Source organism: Podarcis raffonei, chromosome 5 (assembly GCF_027172205.1).
Source record: "Podarcis raffonei isolate rPodRaf1 chromosome 5, rPodRaf1.pri, whole genome shotgun sequence".
Taxonomy (NCBI): Eukaryota; Metazoa; Chordata; class Lepidosauria; order Squamata; family Lacertidae; genus Podarcis; species Podarcis raffonei.
Window position 1 is genome coordinate 26,052,966 of NC_070606.1, and position 25,838 is coordinate 26,078,803.

The following is a 25,838-nucleotide window of genomic DNA, read 5'->3' on the forward strand; positions in this document are numbered from 1 at the left end:
TGCCACAAAACAGATTTAATTACAAGTTGCTAAACTAAGTTGGAGAGCTGAAGGTTAGAGTTGCTACTTGACTTTGAGGCTTTCATTTGTGGCTATTCACGTTAATGACTTTCAGTCAATTCAGATTAACACACATCCAATAAGTTTCAAAGGGTAGCGCTTATTACCTCACCACAAGCTATCATTACCATTCTTTTGTTTCTTTTATCTGTCAAACACATTGCCAGAGGAAAGAATGTCATGCTTTATTCATGTTGTAAATTCTCTGTATGAGATCCCAGAAATATTTGAGGATGTTTGTTCTTTTCCTGTTACTGTGAGATTAGATCAGAGTTTCTATAGTACGGTAGTGATAGGAAAACACTTACTTTGGTACTTCACATTGGCTTACTGTGCAGAAACATCCAAGAGCGTCTTCTCAGCATATCTCGGTAAAACTAAGTTGAACAAAAAAAGGTGTGCAACAAGATGTTCTTTTGAAATGAACACATGTGAGAAACAGTCCCAATGGACTGCAAGCGGATAAAACACTCATTTTTAAAAACTCAAGTTTACTTTCCAAGACCACCTGCCGCCTACAGATCTGTCTGTTGTAAATGTTAATTCGCAGTTGATCAGGTGTAAACACTGATTTCCTTGTAATTAGGCAGATTTTTAAAAATCTTAAATTATTTTCAATAAAAATGGAGAGTGGTATACATTTCTTCACCTGCTTTTCCTCCTGGATCTGTACCTGTCTCACCTACCTCTCCCACACAGCCCTGAAGGGGCGTCTGCCAAGGAACATAGCTCCCAGGCCAAAAAAAGGGTTCTCGCCCTTGCCCACAATTAATATAGACATTTCCACTGTGGGTGTCATGAGTATTCTTATCCCACGTTATGCTGCCATGTGATGTGACTATTGGCAAAACCTATTTGGAGTTTCGAAACCTTCTGACTAGTTGCAGGACCTTAGCCAGACCTAGCAGAGTACACGCAGAATCCACGGAAGCAATTGGCGACTTGGCTGCAGACAGGATAGACAAAGCAGGAACCAGGAACTTGTAGTTAGGTGTTTATTATATACAGTGGACTATTTACAGGAATAGAACACGGATCTTTTGCTAGCTCTCTCTGACACGACTGACAACTCCTACACTCACACAGAACTCTGGACTCACGAACCTTGGAACTAACACATTCCAGTTAGTAGGCCATTAATTATCACTCCCTTGAGAGAGCTTGACCAATCAGGGAGCAGTCTCCATGTCTCTGTTATCACCAGGCAGACTTACCCCTTCCGGCTGTCTGCCAAACCTTAATTGACTCTGTGTGAGTAGCTGCACGTACACAGTTTCCCAACAGTGACACTAGGCCACCATCATGTACATTGAGGTACATGTATCAGAACCAATTTGTAATGTGTGGATTGACACTGAAGCCTCTTTGTCTTGAAGCCTGGGACCATACACAAACTTCCCCGGAAATACTAAACTCAGTAGAACTTGCTTTCAAGTAAATGTGTCTAGGATGTGGCTGCATGATTATTTTTGTCCATTCCTGGTCTGTTTAATTTTCTTTCCCTCCGACTTCCAATGGATCCTTGATTTAATGTCCTCTACTATCTCTGCCCAATTCTGCAGAGCACCTGCTCTTCTGTTTTTGACTGTCAGAGGCCATGCTACCCATTCAGTGCATGATGGATGATTATTTACTTTGCTGTCTCTGCCGTAGTCTAGACTTCCTTACTTTCCATTTTCACCTCATGACCTCATTCATTGTTTGTGCTGGTGGCTTTATTTCTCACTTGTCTGATGTCATTCTTAGCTAATAAATCTATTGGTAGCTATGTTCTTCCTCCAAAACTCAAGTGATTTAGATTATTTGCATCTGGGATGTATCTTATGTAAATCTTCAGCTGTTACTGCTTCTCTCTATAAATAATCCGTTACTTAAAGTTAGTTCTCATTGAAATAAATGAGACTTGTCATGTCTAACTAGTCCCAGTGGTTTCAAGTAAGTTAAACTTAGTTTGGATACAGTCCATAGTTAATATTGATGGAAATGGAGCAGGAAAGACCATTAACAACTAAGATGATGTTGTCTTGATAATAAGGTACAGAACTTAAAATATCATAATCAACATTGTTTACTGAATATAATATTTGGGATATTCTTTGGCAGAAGAAAGCTTCAGTCTACTTTTTGTTTCCAATGGTGGCTGGGTATGAAAATGTTCCCCATACCCTATATCAGTCTTCAGGTACTTTCTTCTGCATGCCTTTTTCAGTTTTCTGAGTGGGGTGGGAATAGCTTAACCATTTTTTTCTACAGAGAGAAAGTGTCAGGGACTCGCAGGGCTCTGAGGAGCAGGTGGAAGAGGCAGCAGGGCCAGAGGCTGATGCAGGGGAAGCAAGTAGCTTCCAAGCACAATTCAAAGTGTTGGTGCTGACCTTTAAAGCCCTAAACGGCCTCGGTCCAGTATATCTGAAGGAGCTTATCCACCCCATCATTCTGCCCGGACACTGAGGTCCAGCGCCGAGGGCCTTCTGGTGGTTTCCTCGCTACGAAAAGCCAAGTTACAGGGAACCAGGCAGAGGGCCTTCTCTAACCCTGTGGAACGCCCTCCCACCAGATGTCAAAGAGAACAACAACTACCAGACTTTTTAGAAGACATCTCAAGGCAGCCCTGTTTAGGGAAGCTTTTAATGTCTGATGCATTACTGTATTTTAATGTTTTGTTGGAGGCCGCCCAGAGTGGGTGGGGAGGCCCAGCCAGATGGGCGGGGTATAAATTATTATTATTATTATTATTATTATTATTTATTATTTATTATTTAATTAGGTTTTGTGCCTCCCATAGGACAGGAGCCATAGCTGGAGGATGAGGAGGGGTCTGAGTAGTCAGAGACGGTGGAGGAAGGACAGGCAATGCCTGAAGGGAGAGGGTTGGCAAAACCCACCCTGTCCCTTCCCCCACTGCTCCCTAGGATCTGGCGGAAGGGGGGGCGGTTTAAAGAGCCAGGCACACCAACAACTTCAATCTAGGAGAAGTCACAGGTTGCTTGTACTTGTGCCATCAGACTAGAGCACTTAAGTTGGCATGTTGGCATGGTCCCCTGTTGCTCCAACAGTCTGGCCTGGGGCACAAGCCTGGGGAGGGGTGGCATCTGCCTAGCCATTGTAAGTTCATACTTTGGCAATAAAGAACTAAACTACTGGCTGTTTGTACTCCTTGATCTGGATATGCTCAAGACAGTAAGAGGCAACAATTAATATCATTTCCTAATAATCTCGGAGAACAGATGTACCATTTTTCAGCTTCCTGAGCCCCGTGGAAGTATTGCAGGGCCAACTCAAGGCAGTTTTTTCTGAGCAGTTAGAGGATACAGTAAGAGTAGGATGCTGTGGAAGCCATGGGTGGGCCCAGTGAAGGAGGGATGCCAGCTAATGACACAGTGGCAACAGGATCATTCCTCCTCCCCTTGGATCCAGCCCCTCCCATGGATCTGGGGCGGGGGGGGGGACTGAATAAGGAGATGGCGGCTCAGAATAATGGTCTCGCTGAGGTTGCGTAACATCATGCTTATGTCTGAGCAGGCCAAGCAAAATGCCCAGACCTAGCCACAGTGCCAGGAACTCCAGCTGGCACTGTCAATGTGTTTGTTCCCTCCCATGCAAATTGCTGGTGCTAGCTGCTTTTTTTCCTCCATGAGTCATTGAGTGAAGCCCCATACTTGTTTGCAGTGCTTTTTCCCCCTAAAAAAAATGTTTAGGGGTACTCTCATTTTCCTACTCATATTGAAATACTGTCCCTCAATGAGGCCAAACTTAGATTTTTTTTGGTAAAAAAATTATTTAATCATTTTTTCAATACAAATAACAACCGCAAAAGACACATACAACAAAAACCATAATAACACAATTTGACAATTCAGATTTGAATACACTGATATACCTGTGACTACACCTTTTTAGCAATATTTTCCCACCTCTCTCTCCTCCCCCTACTTCCCACCACTATCTGCCTTATTGCTTAAATATTCCTTCCAGATTTCTTCATATTTATCCATTCTTAATTTGCATTGACATGCAATTCATTCGTATGTACCTAATCTGTCCATATTATCAATCCATGTGCTCAATGGAATCTTTTTGCGGTTCTTCTAATTCATCAAAACAAGTTTTTTTTGCTTCTAATATAGCAATGGTACATCCATTTATTATTATTTTTTTACCCCTTGTAATCTCCCAGGTCAAATTTAGATTCACAAAATGTTTAGGGGTATGCGTACCCCTGCATCCTCCCAGAAAAAAAAGCACTGCTTGTTTTCATACCTAGAACTGCACCAACCATGACTCCACATTGCTGCTCTTCTATAAACCAAAATATGCAAGTAAGGGAAATCCATTTCACATTTTTAAAGCACCAGCCCTGCTGTAAATACTACATATAAGTCTACAGATTTTTCATCAACCTCATGATCCTCATGCCTATTAAAGTTTAATCTTCAGATTTTTCTCAGGGACATTTTTTTTCATGGAACTCTTTTTGGTTTGGTAAATTATTAATGTCATTAAAATTTATAATTTTCCCTCATTACCTCTAGGAAAATAGGAGTTTTTAATGTGAAACATAATTGTCTCATTTTGCAATTTGTGTTATGATAACTGAAGGCAGCTAAAGGAGATTTAAATATTTCCCCTGAGCAAAATAGCTAGGTATTGCAAACACAATAATTGATGTTCTTTGTCTGCAAATAAATAAATACACAAATGGATTGAGTACTGGGAGCCTGAGATGCTTTAAAATAATCTTTGGGTTTAACTTCCTGAATGTTCAGGAAGATTAAATTTTCAGTATGTAGTTTTGGGGGCTGAAATGGTGGTGGTGGTAGAACGTTTTTCCCCAGAGGCCTCCAGAGAGCATTAGCTGCCTGTGGGATACTGCCTCTTACAGAAGCTAACAAGCAAAGCAAGAAGTAGCTTCCACTGACATAGGTGCTGCCCCTTCCATTCCCAGACCATAGGTTATTGCACTAAGATCACTACATCTCATCTATGCCTTAGAAGGGGAATGTGGGGTTAACAGAAGTTCTTAGAGAGTTAGCAAAGTTAACGGACAAACTGCAAGAAAAGGACAATAGGGACTTTGAAAAAGAATGGGAACCTTTTACAATGTATTTGCAGAAACAAAAAAAGTGGACTCGTTGGCAGGATTTAAATAAACGTTTACAACTTTATTTACACAAAACAATAAATATGGCAATGTGATAACATGGTATTGTATACAAACAGCAGAATGTATCATTTGATGTAATAAACCAAAAATGGAAGCTGAGGGAAGTCAACAGGGAGGGGGGAATTGAAAAATGAATATTTAGAATTGATATTGGAAATTTGTTTTGAAAATGTATAATCAATAAACAACAACAAACAGAAGTTCTTATAGACTACATTCTGTCTCCCCCATCTAGCATATTTTTAGATGTGTGAGCTACTTAGATGTGGTTCTGTCTGTTTGCCTCAATCTCTTCCCCACACCCCGGAGTTTTAAGAACAACACTGAAGCTCAAACACTTCCCATTGTTAATACAGGCAACCCCCATTTACGTGTGTTCAGTATGTATGCAATCGTGCACACGCGCATCATGATGAACCCTGAAAGTGATCAGAAAATGTCACAGGAGGGGTAGGGGGTGTTTGCAGTCTTTTCCAGTGGTGTCTCAAATATACACAATTTCACTTAAATGTGTGGTGCCTTGGAATGTAATCCCCTTATAAACTGGAAGTTGCCTGTATAACCAAATGTGGAAATAGTTTCTTACTTATGCAGCCTCCCCTCCCCCCCCCCAGCAACTATTTAAATAAATACTCTATATGGGAAATTGGTAGCTTTCGAATCATCGTGTGTTTTCGGTCGTAAGTTGTGAAAATTATGTCAGCTTCTCATAATACGTTTGCCACCGAGGCGTTTCCCCTGGCCACAAGAGTAAGCAAATAATGAGACTATTAAGTACAGCTATGCTTGATCAGACCAAAAAGCAGTGCTTTGCACGTACCGTTGGGTTTAATATCGCTTGTGTTCATCGGTATGATCTTGATTGGATGTAATTGACTTTAAAAGAAGAAGGGCTGATGCAAAAGAGACACACTCTTGCCTGAAACCCCAGAAAAAAATCTTGAGTAATGTCATTCCGGGCACCAAGAATCTCGCTCCCTACACAGATTAAGTTGCATAAAGTAAGCGACACTGTTGTGCCACAAGCACAAGTGGAGGGCAGGACAAAACAAGGTGACTCATGTCAAATGTGTTTTCCTATCCCTTCCGAAATTGCCAATTTAATCAGATGGAATATTCTCAGAAAGCATGGATGCTCTGACAATATCCTATGGCACCTGTCATTTAGAAAGCGAGGGGGGGAATCTTCCTGGATTTATTTTCTTTAGTTCCAAGAAAAAGCCATAAGTGCTTTTAAATGAGCCGTTATTTAGCTAGTAACCTTCGGATTAATACCTTGGTCTGAAATCTGTCCTCCATCATCATCATCATATTATGGCACAGGATAGAAAACACTACAAAGAATAGGTTCAGATTATACTTATCACACAAATTTGATAAGCTGTGCTTATTTACTAGTACATTAATACATGATGTAAGAATGCCATTTAGTGATGATCCTGATTATTCCCCAGGAACATCTATATTTCTGGCCACTTGATAGGCTCTGTGTAACGAGTGGTGGTTTTTATGGTTGATTTAATTGTCTTATATTTTAGGGCATGCATGCCATAAGTGCAAGCTCCTTTGATTAAAAAGTGCCTGTTTATTCTGTTGATACATTTGCTATAGCTATTATGAGAAAATATACAGCAATCCAACAAATGTTTTAAATTGAAGTTTCAATTTGTGACAAATGGTGGGATTATATTGTACGTTGCTTTAGGATGCCCCATGGGAAGTGATTCATAAATGAAATTAACAGCCACCACAACAAAACAACCACAACTGTCTTCACATGATAAGTCTGAATGAGGAAGAAAAATGCCGTAGAAGCATAAATTTCCTCCATTTTAATTATTCTACCTATTTCCTTATTACACTTAGACTTCACTATTCCCTTGTGAAGCCTGAGAAAAATATTTGAAGCTATTAATAAGTAGTTCCTCATCCAGACACTGACCAAATTTATCCACACCTGTTCACCCTGCCACTTTCCCGGGGGGAAATTGATGGTTTAGAGCTGAAATTGATGACTTAACACAATTGGGTTTTCTGCAGATTGTAGTTTGTTCCGATTTAGCACTAAAGAGCAGCCTTCCCAGGGAAATGCAGTGGGGCAAAGGCAAAGTCACTCAGACCCATGCCTAGAAAGGATGGGGCAAGCGCAAAGCTGCTTGGAGCCATGCTTTCTAGGCACAGAATGTTCAGTGTAGATGAGGCCAGAGATTAGCTAAGTTTTCACTAGGTAAGTTCTCTCCGTCTCAGTTATTTTCTGTTTTTTAAAAAATGTCCTCAGAAATATATAGGTGCTGGACTTCAATAACTAAAAGATTCATTCAAAGTACAATTTATCATGGAAGTGGTTTCTAATGAATTCGTTTCTTTCCTCACAGGAAATCAGCGACAATGAAATTTTGGAACTGGTGCACAGTGCTCTCGGGAGGATGACCGTCATACGGCAGATCTTCCCTCTGTCAAGAGAGAACAATCAACGATGCATGAGGAACAACCACCGGATATCTTCGCTCCTCTGCGACCCACAAGAAGGTTATCTTCAAATGCTTCAGGTCAGTAGCATATCTGTTGAATAAGAGGGCCCATCCCTTCTCTTTCCCCTGGGAGGAGGTTGTGACCTGTGACTTTACTAGGAAAGTTTCACAGGAGTAATAGAACAGGAGAAATGCAAATGGAAGGACTTAGGTCTCAGTGTGTTCCACATACAGGATGTAAATGGCTGTTGACCAACCCAATTATCTCCTTCCCCTAGTTTCCAAATGCTTTAGATCTAATTTTATTGGCAGCCCATTGCACTGACTCCTGTCAAATCCTCTTGGGATGCTATTTTATGTAAAAAGTATGTTATGCTCTATTGCCATGTATTAAGCAATTTCATGTATTGACTAGGGAAGTTGAACATGGAAATTTTGACAAGAGCTCTGCTGAAATGACTTAGGTACCTGGTTTTTGCAGTCCTTGGCATGTGTTGAAATTTGCAATTTTTGACGCTTGAGGATATTCTTGTGTGGTTTGGTTATGTGAATATAGATAAGCGCCACAACCCTAGAAAGAGCTAAGCGCTCCTAAGCTCATTCAGAATTTCTGACCCAATATCCTTTTAAAATCAAATAAGACTAAACAAACTGTCATAGCCAGGAATGTGAGAATTGTATTCAAAATGTCCTCACAGGTACATTGGATTCATGTTTATACATTATCCCATACATAGAAGCAAGCAGGAAGCTCAAATTGTGGGGAAAGGAAAGAGAATAGGACTTTTCGTTGATTGTAAGGAAGTCATAGGAAGATGCTACATCAATAGTCCACTAGACTCAGGAAAATGTCAGGTACTAGGCCGCCAAGTCAATTGCAGTCTTTTTGAAAAGGAAAAATGAACATGGCATTCTTCACTGGACTTGCTTAAAAAGATCTAGTTCCAAGAGATAATTACATGCTGGAAAGATGATTTTCCCAAGGCCATCCTCCTTGGTAATTGTTCACCTCACTTTAGTTGGAGGGGACATCCAGAACAGGGCCTCTGAAGAGGATGTTAAGCTTTGGGTATGTGCACATCTGATGTAGTGATGTCTGTCAACTTGAACAGCATTAATAGCTACGAGTGGCTAGTGGTCATGCTGCCTCCAAGATCAGAGGCAATTTGCTTCCAAGTGCTAGTAGATGAGGAACACTAATGCGAGAGTATAGTGGTACCTCAAGTTAAGAACTTAATTTGTTCTGGAGGTCCGTTCTTAACCTGGAACTTTTCTTAACCTGAGGTACCACTTTAGCTAATGGGGCCTCCTGCTGCCGCCACACAATTTCTGTTTTCATCCTGAAGCAAAGTTCTTAACCCAAGGTACTATTTCTGGGTTAGCGGAGTCTGTAACCTGAAGCATCCATAACCTGAAGCATCTGTAACCCAAGCTACCACTGTACTATTGTCCCAATCTCCTGTTGGTGGACTTCCTATACACACCAGGTTGACCGCCATGGATTCTGGGCTAGAAAAGCTTTTTGGTGTGACCCAGTGGGGCTCTTAAGTTACTTCCCCACCCCACCTCATTGCTGGAGCCAAAGCACCTCCTCTTGGGCCATTGGAGATTCTGCACCAGCTCAGTCTTCCTGTTCCCAGTTGCAACTGAAGCAGTAGAACAGGAGTGATGATTATATTAACTGCTCCCCCTGCCAGACCTCAGATGTTGCTTAGAATGTTAATGGTAAAACATTTACTGCTTTCTCTGCCAGATTGGAAAGAGTGTTTCGGTGTTGTTGTTTCCTTTTGAAATGTCCAGTAGTCATCAAATCAAGTTAATATGTAGTAATAAATAATACGTGGACCCCTTTCTTATTAGCTGTTGCTGGCTCTGTTTTGCTATAGTAAGCAAGCAGATTTCTGCCATCTTCTTAGGGTAGTATTTATTGGGGCAAATAAATGCAACTACTTAGAATATAAGCCAATAAAGAAAAAATGTTTAGGTCACAGCATATTAACTTTAATCTGATAGAATTAGCTAAAATTCTGCCGGAGCTACTTGGTTCTGAATGTCCTCGTGAACAGCACCCAAAGGTTTTCTTTATTGGTGACAAACCTTGTAAAGCTCTGTCTGACAAGCCTAGTAAAACTGTCCATAAAACTCAGACAGTGGAGCACATCGCTCCTAAATTGTGTGTGCCTTGACTGTGCAGTGCCTACCTTATTCCATCAGATCTCTTGCCAGCATTGTCTTCTGGCCCTCATTTGAGCCATGAAGCCAAATGTTTAAATAAATTTAGGTTTTGTTTGTTCCAAATCTCTCAAGTGGGAGGATTTTGATGGAAGGTCTTGACGGTAAATGTATGGGATGGCAGAGAATGAGTTTGGGAGGCATGTTACTACTTTCTGAATTGTGGTAGAAGCCCTGCTTCATCACACACAGAGACCCTGCCATGGCAACCTGCCACACACTGGTTTATGTTCGAGTAGCACTTTTCTATGAGTTGCAGATGTTTCTGGGGTGTGCTCGCACTTTGATCATTTTACCCTATTGCTCTTTACGCTACACATTTCTGCCCTGCTGACCTTCTCATCCCTGTTAAACTTTAGGCCTTGGGATCCAGATTGGCTTTGCTTTGCAGACCTTTGATCTGGCTAGAACAACGTGTGTGGGACAGCAGCAGCATGCATTGGTTTAAATGCCTAAAGAGAACCTACAAGTATATGCACATGGGTTCTCTTCTGACATTTAAGCAAGTGCACACGAGTTAGGTGAAGAGTCTTCTGTCAAGACAAAGCTTGCCTTTATGTGCATTTATTCCACCCATATTCAAAATCTGTCAAGGTCTTTCACTGGGGCAGTGGCACACCTCAGGGTAGACAATTACATTTCCACACTGTACTAATTTATTAACCTACCTCTAACCCAAGCTATATCAATTTTTTTAAAAAAAATGTGGGTTTTTTGGGGGGGAGCTATTGGGTTGTTGTTTTTATTTTGATTAAGTATTTCGTGGTTTTATATTTTGATTTTATTCTGTGAACCTCCCTGGGACCTCCAGGTATAGGGCAGAATATAAATAAATAAATATCAGTTGATCTCAGGGCAAGATACAGCAATCAAACCAAAAAAACATGAAGCATAACCAATAATAGTCATGTTCAGCATAAAATCTTAAATGCTGAGCACCAGCAAACATCACAAGCAAGTCAAATTCTAAGCTATTCTCACCATAGGCCAAATGCCTGAGTAAAAAGCCAGGTTTTAATTTGGTGTGGAGGAGAGTTCTCTCCCACCTCACCAGATCTTAACTTTAAGGCAGGAATATGTAGTGAGAGGTGCTCTCTCAAGTATCATGGTCCCAATCCATTCTGGGTTCTAAACATTATGACAAACACTGTGAAAGTGGGGAGGAAGCATATTGGCAGCCAGTTCAATTCCTTTAGGATTGGTGTTGAACTGCAAACTCACTTCCACCTTTTGCACTATCTGCAAGTTGCATGTCATTGTCAAGGGCAGCCCCAAGCAGAGTGCATTGCAGTAGTCTAACTGGGAGCTTATATGGAGCATGGACTGCTGTGGCCAGGCTCTCTTTCTCCAGGAACAGTTGTAGCTGGTGGGCCAGCAAAAAGCACCATGAACCACTGAAACTACTTGAACTCTGAGTGACGACTCTAGGAGCAGTCTCAGACTGTGTGCCTGTTCCTCTAGGGGGAGGCAACTAGCTAAGTCTAGAGCAAGTCTGTTAACTCAATTCCTGAATATGCACTGCATGCTAGGAAAATGGTTGTCCCATTCTTCCCTCTATTGAACAACATATATGAGCTATTAAACACTAACCAACACTTTCTGGCTGAGGGCCCTCAACTGTTTATCCTGAACCTGGGAGTCAATTGCAGCATCTCTTGCACACTTGAACTGGAAATACGTGTCACGTTAACATTGCTTCCCACAATGGAGACTAATCTCTTCTTAATGGGACAATTGACCTTTAAGTTCAGACGTCTTGCCATCATTGGAAGTCACCAGTGGTGTGACCTGGAGGCAAGAAGAAGCACACAGTGTTGCACTGTTAGAATGCGAGTAAGTTGTCCTAGACAGAATAAAGGTAATATGCTGTTGTGAGCACAGATTTTCAAAATGACTCCTGCTCTATTATTAGTTGTGCTGTGTGATGCAGATCATCCATTACCCCCGAAATAATATATTTACCAGCTAAGGTGTAGGGTTTCTGTTATTACTGAAAAATAATTTCACAGCTCTGTGCTTCTGGGGTTGTTTTTTTAAAAAAAATGTTATTTCTATTCACATTTTGTGTGTGCTTGCAGGAACTGATTTACCTAAACTCAGTTTGTTCTTTGGAGTTTTTATATTTAAAATATGGGATGAAAGGATCTGAGGCAGCTGACGTTACTCCATCTAAACCCAAAATATATAAAAAGCATTTATAGTACCCTGGGGGATTGAAGTAGTTAAACACACATGCTATGAGCTGAGTTACAAGTCCTTAGTTCAAACATAATCTTAGCCATGAAGTCATAGACATCTGATTTGTCACTTTGAGAACAGGTTGCTGGATTAGATGGGCCATTGCCTGATCTGGCTCTTTAAATGTTCATTGAGTGCCCTTACATAAGCCAATAGCTTCAGACCTTATTCACCCTGAGCTGTAATATGACCTACTTTACAGGTTTGTTGTAGATGTAAGGTTATTTTGAACTTCAGTCTGCAGAGCCAACAACAGCAACAAAACATTCTTGATGTACAAGATATTAACAAGCTTGAGGTGCAGTACCCCATAGACCAAAGGCGGAACAGAAGTCTCCCAGTGCCACTGATTGGGTTTGTCTTTTCAGAAAGACCCAGAGCCAATTAAAAATGGTGGCAATCCAATAAGATGATCTAGGAGGAAACCATGCTCAATGGTACTGAAAGCTGCCAAGAGGTCCAGAAGAACAAGCAGGGTTACATTCAACCCATCCATTCCCTGGTGTAGTCATCCACCAGGGTGATCAAGACTGTTTCCATCCAATAGCCAGGCCAGAAACCAGATTGCAATGGATCTAAGTAATTACTTTCCTTTAAGACTGCCTGGAATTGAAATGCCACCACTCTTTCAACGTTACTGAAGAATGAAATATTTGATACCGGATAGTAATTGCTGCCCTTTTCAAAAGCGCCAGCACAGCCTTTTGCCGATGCTCTGCTCTTCTCCTTGACTTCAGCATTGCAGAATTGCACTATGCAGGGATTTGGAAGGACTGATGTTTCAATAGCACCAGGGGGTCATATCTGTATCAGTCACTACTATGGCTACTGCCTGCCCAAGCAGTTCCTGATGTTTATAAGAGCAGTCTGTTAGTTTGATCTTGACTGCTGTAGTCCATTCTGAATATCTCTTAAGGAATAGGGAAAGAATATATTTCTCCTACTCCACCATGTTAGATCTTAGTTAACATTAGAAGTAATATTGCTGTATGTACAGCCCCTCTGAGAACCTTTCATCAAAGTCAATAGTCCATGGATTGATTCTGGAGATAATTCTGGGGTCTTTGGAACGTATGTTAGTATAGTGGAACCTTGGTTCTCGAGCGGCTTAGTTGACGAACGAATCGGCTCCCGAATGCCAAAAACCCAGAAGTAAGTGTTTCAGTTTTCGAATGTTTTTCAGAAGCCGAACGTCTAACGTGGCTTCTGCTTGAGTGCAGGAAGCTCCTGCAGCCATTCGGAAGCCACGCCTTGGTTTTTTTAATGTTTCGGAAGTTGAACGGACTTCCAGAGAGGATTACAGTGGTACCTCGGGTTAAGTACTTAATTCATTCCGGAGGTCCGTTCTTAACCTGAAACTGTTCTTAACCTGAAGCACCACTTTAGCTAATGGGGCCTCCTGCTGCTGCCGTGCCGCTGGAGCACGATTTCTGTTCTCATCCTGAAGCAAAGTTCTTAACCTGAAGCACTATTTCTGGGTTAGCGGAGTCCGTAACCTGAAGCATATGTAACCTGAAGTGTATGTAACCCAAGGTACAACTGAACATTCAAGAACCAGTGTACCACTGTATCTTTTGGTTTTCCCTCTCTGTGTGTGTGCGTGTGTGTGTGTGTGTGATTCTTTACTGGAACAGTGTAGAAGCTGCTTCCCTATAGAATTGCTTCTTGCCACTCCACTAACTTATTTAAAGAGAATTCACATAGGTTGGCTAAATGGCCTGACCTTTTTTAAATGACAGCATCATCTATGAGGTCCAGCCCACTGGCGGAGGAAGAGGAGTGCGGCAGCACGATCCCCAGGGTGCCATCGCAGCTGCCCCCTGCCCGCACTGGGCGCCCTGCCCCCGCAGGCGGCACCCCCTGCCCCCAGGGCGCACCCCGTGCCCCTGCGGGCAGCACGCCATGCCTCCGGGACACGCGCCCTGCCCCCACCTGCTCTCCACCCCCGGTGCTGGAGCATGAAGCTCTGCCACTGGTCCAGCCATGTGGACGTGCCTTTCAAAGTGCTTTGGAAATATGTGAAGGAGAAATGTGGTTTGATATGGGATGATAGCAAGGAAAGAACAGGAATGGAATTTGTCCGAATAACCCAATGACTGTCAGTCTGCTCTCAGAAACAGAAGCCAAGTCATTTTTGTCAATCAGGGGTTGTTGGGGGTTTTTTTGCCTAAGGGACACGGTTGAGATTGAATTTGTGTCCTGTGATTACTAGAAATCTTTTGTTACTCTCAGAAGGATGTTGATTCTGTGTGTGTGGGGGGGTTATGCAAGTAACTGAAGGACACTTGTTACTTGAAAGATATGAACAACAGAGACAGAGAGAAATTGTTCAGGGAGTTATAACTGTGTATAAAAGAGCAAAATGAAGAAAAAAGAAATGAAAACTGAGTATTGGTGAAAATTCCCTGACAGGGTGATCCATTAAATAGTGAAAGAGTTGCTGAAAGAAATGACTGTAAGTCTTGTCACTTGAGTCTTTTAAAAACTAGAATGGACAAAGTAGCAGAAAATAGATGTATTAAAAAAAGGAGAAACCTCACTGTCATATGAGATGGACTGAATCTATTTGGATGGCTCTTTTGTTTTTGCTCTTCCTTTTTTTCTTTTGGTCCCCCCCCCCTTTTATGAAGAAACCTTACAATACAAATTACAGAGTGCAATGAGTACATCATTTTTCTTTTGTTTCAAATACAACAAAAGAAGACCCTTTTCAGTCTGCAAATGCTGATCCCATAAGGATCTCAACCACAAACTTATTTATCTATTTCTGACTTGGACGATTTTTAATTATTCCAAACTGTAACATACTTTTGGGGGTAGAGGGGAACTCGTTTCATTTTTATGTAGGATAAGAAAGAAAGCCATTTGACACAACAAAATCTGCTTTCTGCTTTTTCTAGCCCTTTGGTCACAAAAACCTGATGGGGAAGCTTCTCTGCTACTGCTAGCTTCCAAAGCCTGCTGTGCCATCAATCTCTCCAATTTTGTGATTTTTCTAGAACACAGCTTAGAAAAGGGAGAGAATTGGGAGGGACTGGTCCAGGAGAATGAACAGTAAAGGGTAAGACCAGAAGGGAGGGGTCTAAGAAGAAAAGAACAACTTGGAAGGGGAATAGCTGAAGTAAGGAAGGTTGATGCGCATGTATATTGGTTTGAAACACTGGACCAAATTTTTGCCTAAAGCTTTGTCATTTCCTAGGTCATTTTAAAGCTCACTTTACAAGCATTAGTGTGCAAAACTGCTTCCAAAAGAAATGGAGTTTTTTGCAGGATCAAAAGTGATGGGGAAATGCACTGCAAAGTATGGGGTAGCAACTCCTTGATAGGCTGTCATCTAACTTTCCCACAAACAAATCAGAATGAATGCTCAATAAGCATCCAGCATCATATAACCTTCCCACGAACTTCGTACAGATGAGGCAGGATGAGTTCTGTTTTGGCTCGACTCTGTCTCTTTGAACTTTAAGTATATAGTAGAGTTTCGTAATACCTTACTGTGTGAATACACATGGCTCTAAGTCTCTCCAGAAAATTCTGCCTCTGGAAGAGTGGCATGTGTTTCAGTTACCTCCATCTGCTACAGTCTTGACAGATGACAGTTGTGTCCACTCATGGAGTGTGCTTGGCAACTGAAAGTCTTGGGATACTCAGCCTGAGAACGCATTATTCAAGCAATGGCATCTGGCAATCAGCTTGCTTTCCTAGTTTGTCTCTCTCCCCATTGCCCTCTTGCCTAACTCGATACCTAGCCTTGCTGACTATTCTGAACCTGCCATAGGTATGATACTGGGTCATTCTCCTGCTGAGCTGCCTTATTCTCCTGAAAGATGTTTCTTTTTGATTAAAGGAACAGAAAGTTTGAAAGAGTAACTTCCAAAAAAAGAAAGAAAGAAATTGTTCCTGATCTATTGAACTTGCTCAGCAGTAGAACGTTCCAAGTTGCAGGCAGGTTCTCCCCTTTTCACCAGTATATCCTCTTTGTTCCTGACTGCCGGGTGAGGTTGACAGTTCACCATACCAGTAATTTGCTCCTGGATTTCCAAGTCCCCTTTTAACCTAGTTTGGAATGGACCCTGTATGGGGTTGACCTACACACATACACTTGATTTTGATTTGATTTCCCTTCATTCCTCAGCACTTTCTGACTTGGAGCTTAAGGTGTTAAGTGGCTCCCAGTGATGAGCATCGATTATAGGCAACACTGGGTGATACCAAAACTTCTCTGGAGTGTTCGATCTGGGATTATTCATTAATGTGCGAATCATCCCATAGTGCAAGATTATACAAGTATATTCTGAAGGAAATCCCAGTGTTCAGTGGGTTGTATTCTCAGGCAAGGAATTATAGGATTGCAGCCTTAATGCATCAGTGAAGGCCCTTTGCATGTAACCTACACTGGATGGGGGCTGTTCTAACAAATCTCCTTACTCAGGACTATTTTTTCAGCCAGAACTCATTGACACTCAGTTCTGGCCCCTCTCAGGTGGGCACCATTGCCATTATAAGAAAAGAAGGGACGAATTCATGGTGTGTTCCTGCACCTCCTTTTCTAGCTGCAGTTCAACATATGAAAGGGAACTTCTTGTGGCAATGTTGACCAAGTTTCCAAACAAGGTGATTCTGGCATGGTGAAGAGCTACATTGGGGGGTTCCTTCCATGAACACTAGGTCTTCATTTTGACATTACTTGCTGAACATGTTAAACTACCAGAACTTCCTGAAAAGATACTCAAAGAACATGGCTTATAATGAAGATGGACAATATCACCAATTCTTTCAGGATGTATTATGCAAAAGTAATAAGAAGTACATTTGTATGTGTCCAGTAAAAGTTCCCTGGGTCTTGCAGTGGAAAGGGTTGTCTTGCTGTTCTTATGTACATATCTAGAAATGTATTGAAAGTAGGAAAGGAGCTTCTCCGTTGTGGTATCCTGACTTTGGAACTTCCTCCCCCTTGAAATCAACTATATTTCAGGCAATTTTAGGCATCAGGTTAAAACCTGCCTTTTGCTCAGATTTCTAAGCTTTCACTCGAGGTCGTTTTAACTGCCGTTTCTACTGTTGCATTTTTAGTGTATTGTGTTTGGTTTTGTGAAATGTTATTTTTACCTGCTCATAGATCTCCAGATGTGGGGCAGGAAACAAATTGTCTGAATAAAATAAAGTATTCCTTCTCCCAAGTGTGTAACGAGGAAAAATCAGCAGTGCTGCACAACTCAGTAAACCCAAATCAAAAGTGGTGACCTTGTTTTTATTTTCTCCTTAGCACTCCTTTTCTACCAATCGAGGCACACTGCTCCAGAGATAATTCTCCAGTTTCCTCTTTTCTCATGTCTTGAGACCACCTGGGCAGGGCTTGCATAGTGGTTCAGGAATTTACATGAATTCCTTGTTATCGTGCACCTCCATGTGCAGCGGGTGTTCACAGCAAATTGAGATTTGTGGTGGTGCTTGAGGTAACAAATGTGAGCAAGCTTTCCTCCTTCACAGCATTTCCATTTTTGGCAGCAAAAGTGTGATGCTGTAAATATCTTCTCTGACACCAGAAGAGAGTTGTGTGAGGGAAACGCGTTCACTTCTATGAGTCCGTAACGGATGGGGCCCCTGAAAGGGATTTGAAGTGACAGCAATGTGGAATTCTGAATGTCATGTTTAAAGGAGGAAAGGTAGCTGGAAAGGTTCTTGCTGTATCTAAAGCATGGGAGGGAACTGGGGGAAATTAGTTTGACCCTGATCTGGAAACACATTTGTGGTGGTGTTGTTTTCCTTCTGTGCAGTGAACTGCAAAGTTTGAAGGGGCCTTTCCGTGTGGAGTGATTTTAGTAAGTCGCTGGTGGAAGATGCAGAGTTTGAGTGATGTGTATCTCTACTTTGAATTCATGTATATTTCCTAAACTTTTTTTTTTAATAGTTCTTGTTTTAAGGCTGTCATGATTTTTACAGATTGGTTATTAAGCTTAAAATACTCAGTTCTGTAATTATAAATATTTTCAAATTGTAGATTTCCCTGACAAAGGATCAGAGTGGTCTGAAATGTGATGGGAAATAATGTATACTATTTTCCCTACCCTGTGCTTTGTGCTCATTTTCTCAATTTGAAATTTCTTGGGTCCCCAATTTTCTGCTTAGGTTTCCTACCTATAAGCAGCTGCTTACAGCCGTGCTTCTTGTGTTGGTGTAATATAGTTGCAACCCTATCCACTGCCAATAGCGACATCAAAGGCACTCGCCTTTTCTTCTATTTGATTTTTGGATTCCCTGCCCATCACTTCTTGTCACCATTTGGACCTCTGGAATGTTCTATTTCCCACTAACATCTGCCCCTCCATTCTACCTGCCCATCTAAACATATGAAAATACTTATGCTTCAGGCATATGAGAGAGAAGTGGATTCTGCCTTAAAGAGAACATGCACATTAACAATGAACAAAAAACCTAGAGGCCATGAGTGAGAGCACACATACTAAATACCATAAACCAGGCATGGGAAACCTGTGGGCCTCTGAATGTTGTTGGACTCCAACCCCTATGAGCCTCAGCTATCAGGACGAAAGGTCAGCGACTATGGAAACTGTGGTCCCCCAACATCTTGTGAGCCACATATTTCCCATCCCTGCTGCAAACAGTGAGGGAAATGGGAAATAGGCAAGCTGTCTGTGTCCTCAAACAGCAGTTTTTTTGGCAAGGATATATATATATACATCTTTCAAAATAGAAGATGTTCAGAATGAACAGTCTTCAAAATAAAGAATTTTTGAAAAGAACCACATCATATATACACCCCAAGAAGGAATTGTCTGGTAAATACCCAGGGATGGGGAATATAGCAATGCAGGAACTGTGGCAGATAGAACATGAAGTCAGTCCTAGAGCTTTCTATAGAGAGAAAGAGAAAGTGTGTTCTTGGAAAAAGATGCTGTGACTTCCCTCTCTGCAGAACTATAATAGAACAGTTCAAACCTGAGAGTATGTGTAGTGCTTTTCACGCTGGCTACTAAAACTCAACTCTACAATGAATTACTAATATGAAATGTGGGTGTGAAATGGAATTCATCAGGGAGCAGAAGGAATCTGGTCTCTCACTTTCGGTACATTAAACAAAATGGTATAGTTTCGCCTTCTATGCGTAAAACCTGCTTTTAAGTGAGCTACAGAACCCCGATGAGAAGCTCAGTATAAAAGGAGAACGGGGAGTCCAACTAAATGACAAATACTTGCTTGAACGTTGGCTTTTGAAATGTGGTATGAAGAGACAAAAACTGGAGTTGGGTAGAATAATGAGCTGCAGACTCAAATCCCCTGAGGTTAAACTTTGGCTATTTTTGCAGCTCCATTGGCACTCTGATTTGAGTCTCCTAGAGCTACCTTCTCAGATTTAGTTATATTGGTGCAATAGCAACAAAAGTGTAGGGCAATCAGAGTTTCCTGCCCCTGCTATAATTTGGGCATGGATGCAAAAATGGGCCTCTAAGGCCAAGTCACAATTCAGAGCTCTTAAAATAATCATATTTAATCTGCCGTCAGTTTTGTCTTGGTAATTTTTAGACATGCTTTCAAGTTGTTAGAGGCAAACTCAGATATCAGCTTGCTTGGAGAGTGACTGAGGTTAAAAAGAGAGAGAGAGACTTGTGCATCAAGGCCCAGGTGCACACCCCCAGGAATAATAAAAACACATTGACACAGAATTTTAGTTTAAAGGTTAATGGGCAAAATTTAGGCCACGACTTTATTGATTAAAGAAATGTGAGTGGTATTGGCTTAAAGGTAAAGGTACCCCTGCCCGTACGGGCCAGTCTTGACAGACTCTAGGGTTGTGCGCTCATCTCACTCTAGAGGCCGGAAGCCAGCGCTGTCCGCAGACACTTCCGGGTCACGTGGCCAGCGTGACGAAGCTGCTCTGGCGAACCGGCACCAGAGCAGCACACAGAAACGCCGTTTACCTTCCCGCTATAAAGCGATACCTATTTATCTACTTGCACTTAAGGGTGCTTTCGAACTGCTAGGTGGGCAGGAGCTGGGACCGAATGACGGGAGCTCACCCCGCCGTGGGGATTCGAACCGCCGACCATGCGATCGGCAAGTCCTAGGCACTGAGGTTTTACCCACAGCGCCACCCGCGTCCCGGTATTGGCTTAGGCATTGGCAATAATTATAACTGACTCCTGCCCACCTTGCAGGAAGTCTGAAAGGGTAAACCACCAAAAGAGGGAGCTCTGTCAATGGCAACCAACTGAAGCTCACCCCGGGGTTCCTGTTGGGTCCTGGCATGGCCCTAGCCCCTCAAGCAGACTTTGGGCGAGATCCAGACCCATGGATTTCTCTAATGGAATACCCTTGTACCTGGAGGGGCAGGTGATGGCCGCACCTCCCCTCCCCCACATCACAATAAGCCAATGCCAAACCGCCTAACCTTACAAAGTTGTGATGATTGCTAAGAGGTAGGCGAAAACCAAATGGCCAGTGCCAATCTGCCAAATGGAAAAAAAATCCTACCCAGCCCCTGTTCCAAAACAGGTGGCCAACCGGTGTCCAGAGCAAGGCCAAAGTGGACACTTAAAACTAGGGCGGGTGGGCTGGTGTTCAGTGGCATGAAGCCAGATGAAGCCCTGACAACGCACCACCGCCTTTTAAAGGCCCCCACAATCACGCCACCACTCTCTAATTGGCCAACAGGCCAGAGGCGCAATCGCGGGGCCACTGTGGGCTCGGGATCATCCCCCTCCCCTTCCCCTGGGTGTGTGTAGGGGGGGTGCCCTGGCACACGCACAACGCAGACACTTGAAAAGGAGGATCCGCTTTGCAGATTTACGTGGGCTCTGTGTCAGCAGCCTAACCTGGTCAAGAATGAACATTTTGCATTGAATTCATCTGGGGAAGAAAATACAGAGATATGGGATTCTGGCTATGGAGAGATGCCAGGTATTAAACTCAGAGGATGGTAATCTCAGTTGACTTACTCAGGAGTCTTACTCAGAGTCAACCCATTGAAAGTAAAGAACCTGACTAAATTAGGTCCATTAATTTCAATGGGTTTATTCTAGTAAAACCCAGAATTTCTACATATAATGCATGTGCTCTACCAGAGTGCTGATTCCTTCTGTATCTTGCTGTCGTTTGTGAAACCATAGCAAAATAGGTAATCAACAATTATTTACATGATGGGCTTGCTATTGCTTTAAATATGAATCAGTTCCATGCTTGGTTTTGCATACCCCACTATACCCTTAAACATACTGGGGATTCTTTAACAATTTCCTCATATCTGTATTACGTTTTGTCCCTGTTTTCAGGTCTCCAACCTCTATCTCTATGACAGTGTGCTTATGTTGGCCAACGCCTTCCACAGAAAGCTGGAGGACAGGAAGTGGCACAGCATGGCAAGCCTGAACTGCATGAGGAAATCAACCAAGCCTTGGAACGGAGGCCGCTCCATGCTGGAAACGATTAAGAAGGTAAGAATAGGAAAATGGAAACCCAGCGGGCAGACTGAGCAGGCAAGCTTCCTTACCAAGGAAGTCACATTGCTTTGGCATGGCAGGATCAGGAGGAAAACAGAGGGTGAGCTGGGGAACACATTGGCCAGGATTCAGGGAGAATAGAATAGAAATACTTTATTTGTCACTGTACCACTTGCTTACAGTGAGATTAAACGAGCTCCCCCCCCCCCAATCTCTCAGTCCTTGTTACACTCTGTGTGCTGTCGTACGACCACCAAACCCAAACGTCAGCTGCAATGTTGCTGTCTTCCATTCAGCAGCCTCACGGCCCAGGGGTAGAAACTGTTCTTTAACTTGTTGGTGCAGCTTTTCATGCTTCTATATCTCCTGCACAAGAGCAGGAGATTAAAAAGGTGCTGGCCAGGGTGAGTCATCCCTGAGAATGTTCCTCGCTCTTCTGAGGCAATGGTCAAGGCAGATGAAGGGACGAATTTGCAAGAGGTTTTGTGAATGCCGACATAGACCTATCTGGGCTTTGGATCACCTCTGCCCTGCCCCACCCACCAGTCCCCTTCTTTCCCAATATAAAATGAAACAACAAAACAAAAGCCTTGTGGAAGGAGGAGGAAATACCAAGTGGTGAAGGCCCTTATGTGGCATGAGAAGGGCCTGTGCCCCATGATGCCTGGCAGAAAATGTCACATTGTGTAGCATTGACCGCTGCCATAAGCCTTCTCATTGATTGCAAATGACCTTGGAGTGTCATTTGCTGCTGGGGATAATGGGATTTAGCAGCCAGGTGTCCCCTTTCATGATTGGAGCCCACTACCCCCTTCTACTTAGCTGAGGTAAGTTATTTTTCTTTGGAGAAGGGGAAACTGGGAGGACAAGTGTAGGTTAATATCCCCATTTGGAGGCAGCCTGCTGTGCCCTGCTTGAATTTAGCATCCTAGCTTTGAATAGTCATGCCATTCTTACTTGCAACTCTAGGCATGAAGAATGAGAACTGTGGTTTTGTGTTCTAGGTTGTGGTCAGTCCCCAACATTATCCAGACATGCCAAGTATGGCTTATATCTGCACAAGGCCCCAGCAGAATTCTGTTTTAAATCCAAATAAAATATTTTCTGCTCTTTTGGCAGTTCTAGTGTGTGCTAAATCTCCCACAGGTGCTTATGAGTATTAAATGGTCTTTGCCAACATTCTCTAGTTTCTTTACAGAATGGGTTCCTTTAAAAAAAAGGATTATTATTTTTCATTGATGTAGATTAAGATCATACTACGTACAATTTACATAAAAATCTATTTATTTTAAAAATGGGTTCTATTTTAGAAAATGGGTTCTATTTTTAGAAAATGGGTTCTTGTGTTTGTAGACTATTGTGGGCATTTGTGGTGCTTATGATACATGATGCTACTTTCAGTTTCATTACACAACTTTTGTGATCTATATAATAAATGTCCTAAAACTGATGACCTTGTTTCCTTAGGGTCACATCACTGGTCTCACGGGGGTTATGGAGTTTAGAGAAGATGGTGCCAACCCCTACGTCCAGTTTGAAATCCTTGGAACCAGCTACAGTGAAACATTCGGGAAAGATGTGCGGAGGGTAACAATGTTTTCTCTTTTTTCTGCTTTTCTGTTCACACTGAAGGAGAGTTACATTCTAATATCCTAGGGATAATGCTACCGTTTTAGAACAACTGGTGGAACTGATCTTGCTCATAGCACTAAAGTCGTTAGCTGTGGAAATAATATTTTCTAATTTCTCACACACCTAAGCCTTGAGAGATAACCATTTTAGGCTGTCAGGATGGAGTCCAGAAAATTGTTCTCAAATGTGCTTTATTCCTTAAAATATTCCAACACTGAGACAGTGAGCATAATTGTGAAAATGTTAAGCTCTACTTGTAGGTATTTCCAGGTGAATTATAGTATAATTGGTATAACTAAGACCTGTCCTACTTGGGAAACAAAATGTGATATTTTATTTCTAGTCCCTGTAAAATCTTTCAGTGCAGAGACAGAGTGTTATACTGAAAGAAAGATATGACTATGTAGAAGAGGAAATAAATTTATTTTATTTCTGTTCCCCAAGGCAGCTTACATTTTCTTAAAAATCAAATACAATTAGAGTGGGGCTCTTGCATTTCAGCTGTTTAACATTAGCCTGTGTTACCTTTTTAAAAAAGAACCACCTTGACCAGGGCAAAAATTTCTTTGAAACACAGCAATTTGGGATGTTTCAGGGAGAAATCACAGATAGGCAAAGGATTTCACACTCTCTAGACCTCTCTTCTACCCTGTAAAACTGTCTGTTCCCAAGGGTCCTCTGCAACAGAGACGCAACCATCTATCATTGCATATATCCACAGTGTAACATGTAGGTTGGGGTCTTAGAAGGAAATGCATAAGTAGGTGAAGCCTGATAGAGATTCAAGCAATAGAATGTTTTGTCAATCTGCTTGGAACCTGAGTGTCATTGGGTATGTAGCTGTCTGCCTTGTCGCATTTTGGTTTTGAGAAATCCATGCAGAATTAGGCTCCTGCTGTTGGGGGGAAATCGGTGCCTTCTAGGATCTGAAGCTACTGAAATGAAAACCTGCTATGTGAAAGCAAAATGAATTAATCAATAATTAGTGGGAAAGGTGTGAGGGGATAGAGTCTGTGGTTTAGTTGTTGCGTGATGAAAGTATATCTCAAGAAAGGCCATGCCAGAAAACAAAAAATTCAGCAGTTAATTGAACTTGTGCTGATGGGTTTTTGAATGAGGACATTGTGAGAAGGAGGAGTTGGGAGACTGATGGAAGGGGAGGAGAGGAAGATAAATTAAGGTCCTGAATTCAAGTAAAGTTTAAGGGTGAATTGAGGCAAAGCCAATTGCCTTTTTTTCACTGAAATTTTTCATGGTTCTCTTTATTTTCACTGCGATTGTTGTTCCCATCCCTTTATTCTCCAAAGTGCCTGTCTCTCCATCTGCTCTTCCACCCATGCCCAGTAAAGGAAAATAAAATGGCTATGTGCTGTGTTGGTGTTGACCTTTAAAGCCCTAAATGGCCTCGGCCCAGTATACCTGAAGAAGTGTCTCCACTCCCATCATTCTGCCCAGACACTGAGGTCCAGCGCTGAGGGCCTTCTGGCGGTTCCCTCACTGGGAGAAGCTAAGCTACAGGGAACCAGGCAGAGGGCCTTCTTGGTAGTGGCGCCCACCCTGTGGAACGCCCTCCCATCAGATGTCAAAGAGATAAACAACTACCAGACTTTTAGAAGACATCTGAAGGCAGCCCTGTTCAGAGAAGTTTTTAATGTGTGACATTTTAATGTGTTTTTAATATTTGTTGGCAGCTGCCCAGAGTGGCTGGGGAAACCCAGCCAGATGGGCGGGGTACAAATAATAAATTACTATTACTATTCAGGTGTGACTCAAATTAGGCTGGACACAATCCACTTGTAGGTTCCAACCAATCAGTTGAGACCAATGCTTTATAATACGTCTTGGTTAGGTTCTAAAGTCAGCAGGTAAGCTGAAAATCATGTATAGTCAAAATTATCTTCAATTGCCCCCAAAGTGCACTCTTGAAATTTGGGCTCAGGGAAGTCTTCTAGCTCACTCACTCTTCCTCATTTGGCTGGGGGCACTGCTACATGCCGACAGTGCCCCCCTCAGTCCCTGTGCCTTCTTGGGGCCAGTGAGCAGGAACTGCATGGATCGATGAAGGGAGAGAAGGGCTTCCCTGCCTTCTCCTCTGGCTGATGGAGCTCTGGTACATGTTGGCTACTAGCTAGCTGTCATGGGGCGAGGAGAACTGTTATGTACTGAGTTGAATAGGATCCAAAATGCAGCAGTCTGATTGGTCCTAGAACAATAGTATTCAGAATGCAGCAGTCTGATTGGTCCTAGAACAATAGTATTCAGAATGCAGCAGTCTGATTGGTCCTAGAACAATAGGATCCAGAATGCAGCAGTCTGATTGGTCCACAGGAGCTACCCAATCCAGCTCCAGGTGGAAGGGAATCCGCATCCTGATTGGCCTACAGGAGAATCTAGGAATTAGCCAATTATGTGGGGCCCATTGTGTAAATAATGTATATAAAGCAGACATTCTGGGGGAACTTCTATTCCTTCTCACCGCTATGAGCTGAATAAAGAGCATGAAATCCACTCTCGACTCTGAGTATATTTCAAGAACCTTGGGTTCTCCTTCTCCATCTCTTTGCTGCCTCTCCACAGGCAAGTGAC

At 42.4% G+C, this 25,838-nt stretch overlaps 1 protein-coding gene across 4 annotated transcripts in view; it reads left to right on the plus strand.

Annotated features, from left to right (window-relative positions):
* Positions 1-25,838, plus strand: part of GRID1 (glutamate ionotropic receptor delta type subunit 1) — a 709,085-nt gene that overhangs the window by 562,170 nt on the left and 121,077 nt on the right. For 3 of the 4 annotated variants that reach the window (XM_053388290.1, XM_053388292.1, XM_053388294.1), the window contains exons 6-8: positions 7,597-7,770; positions 21,453-21,614; positions 23,088-23,207. In XM_053388290.1, the coding sequence (XP_053244265.1) occupies positions 7,597-7,770; positions 21,453-21,614; positions 23,088-23,207 (456 nt within the window). The remainder of the gene's footprint in view (positions 1-7,596; positions 7,771-21,452; positions 21,615-23,087; positions 23,208-25,838) is intronic. The other variant, XM_053388291.1, reaches the window with a different exon arrangement.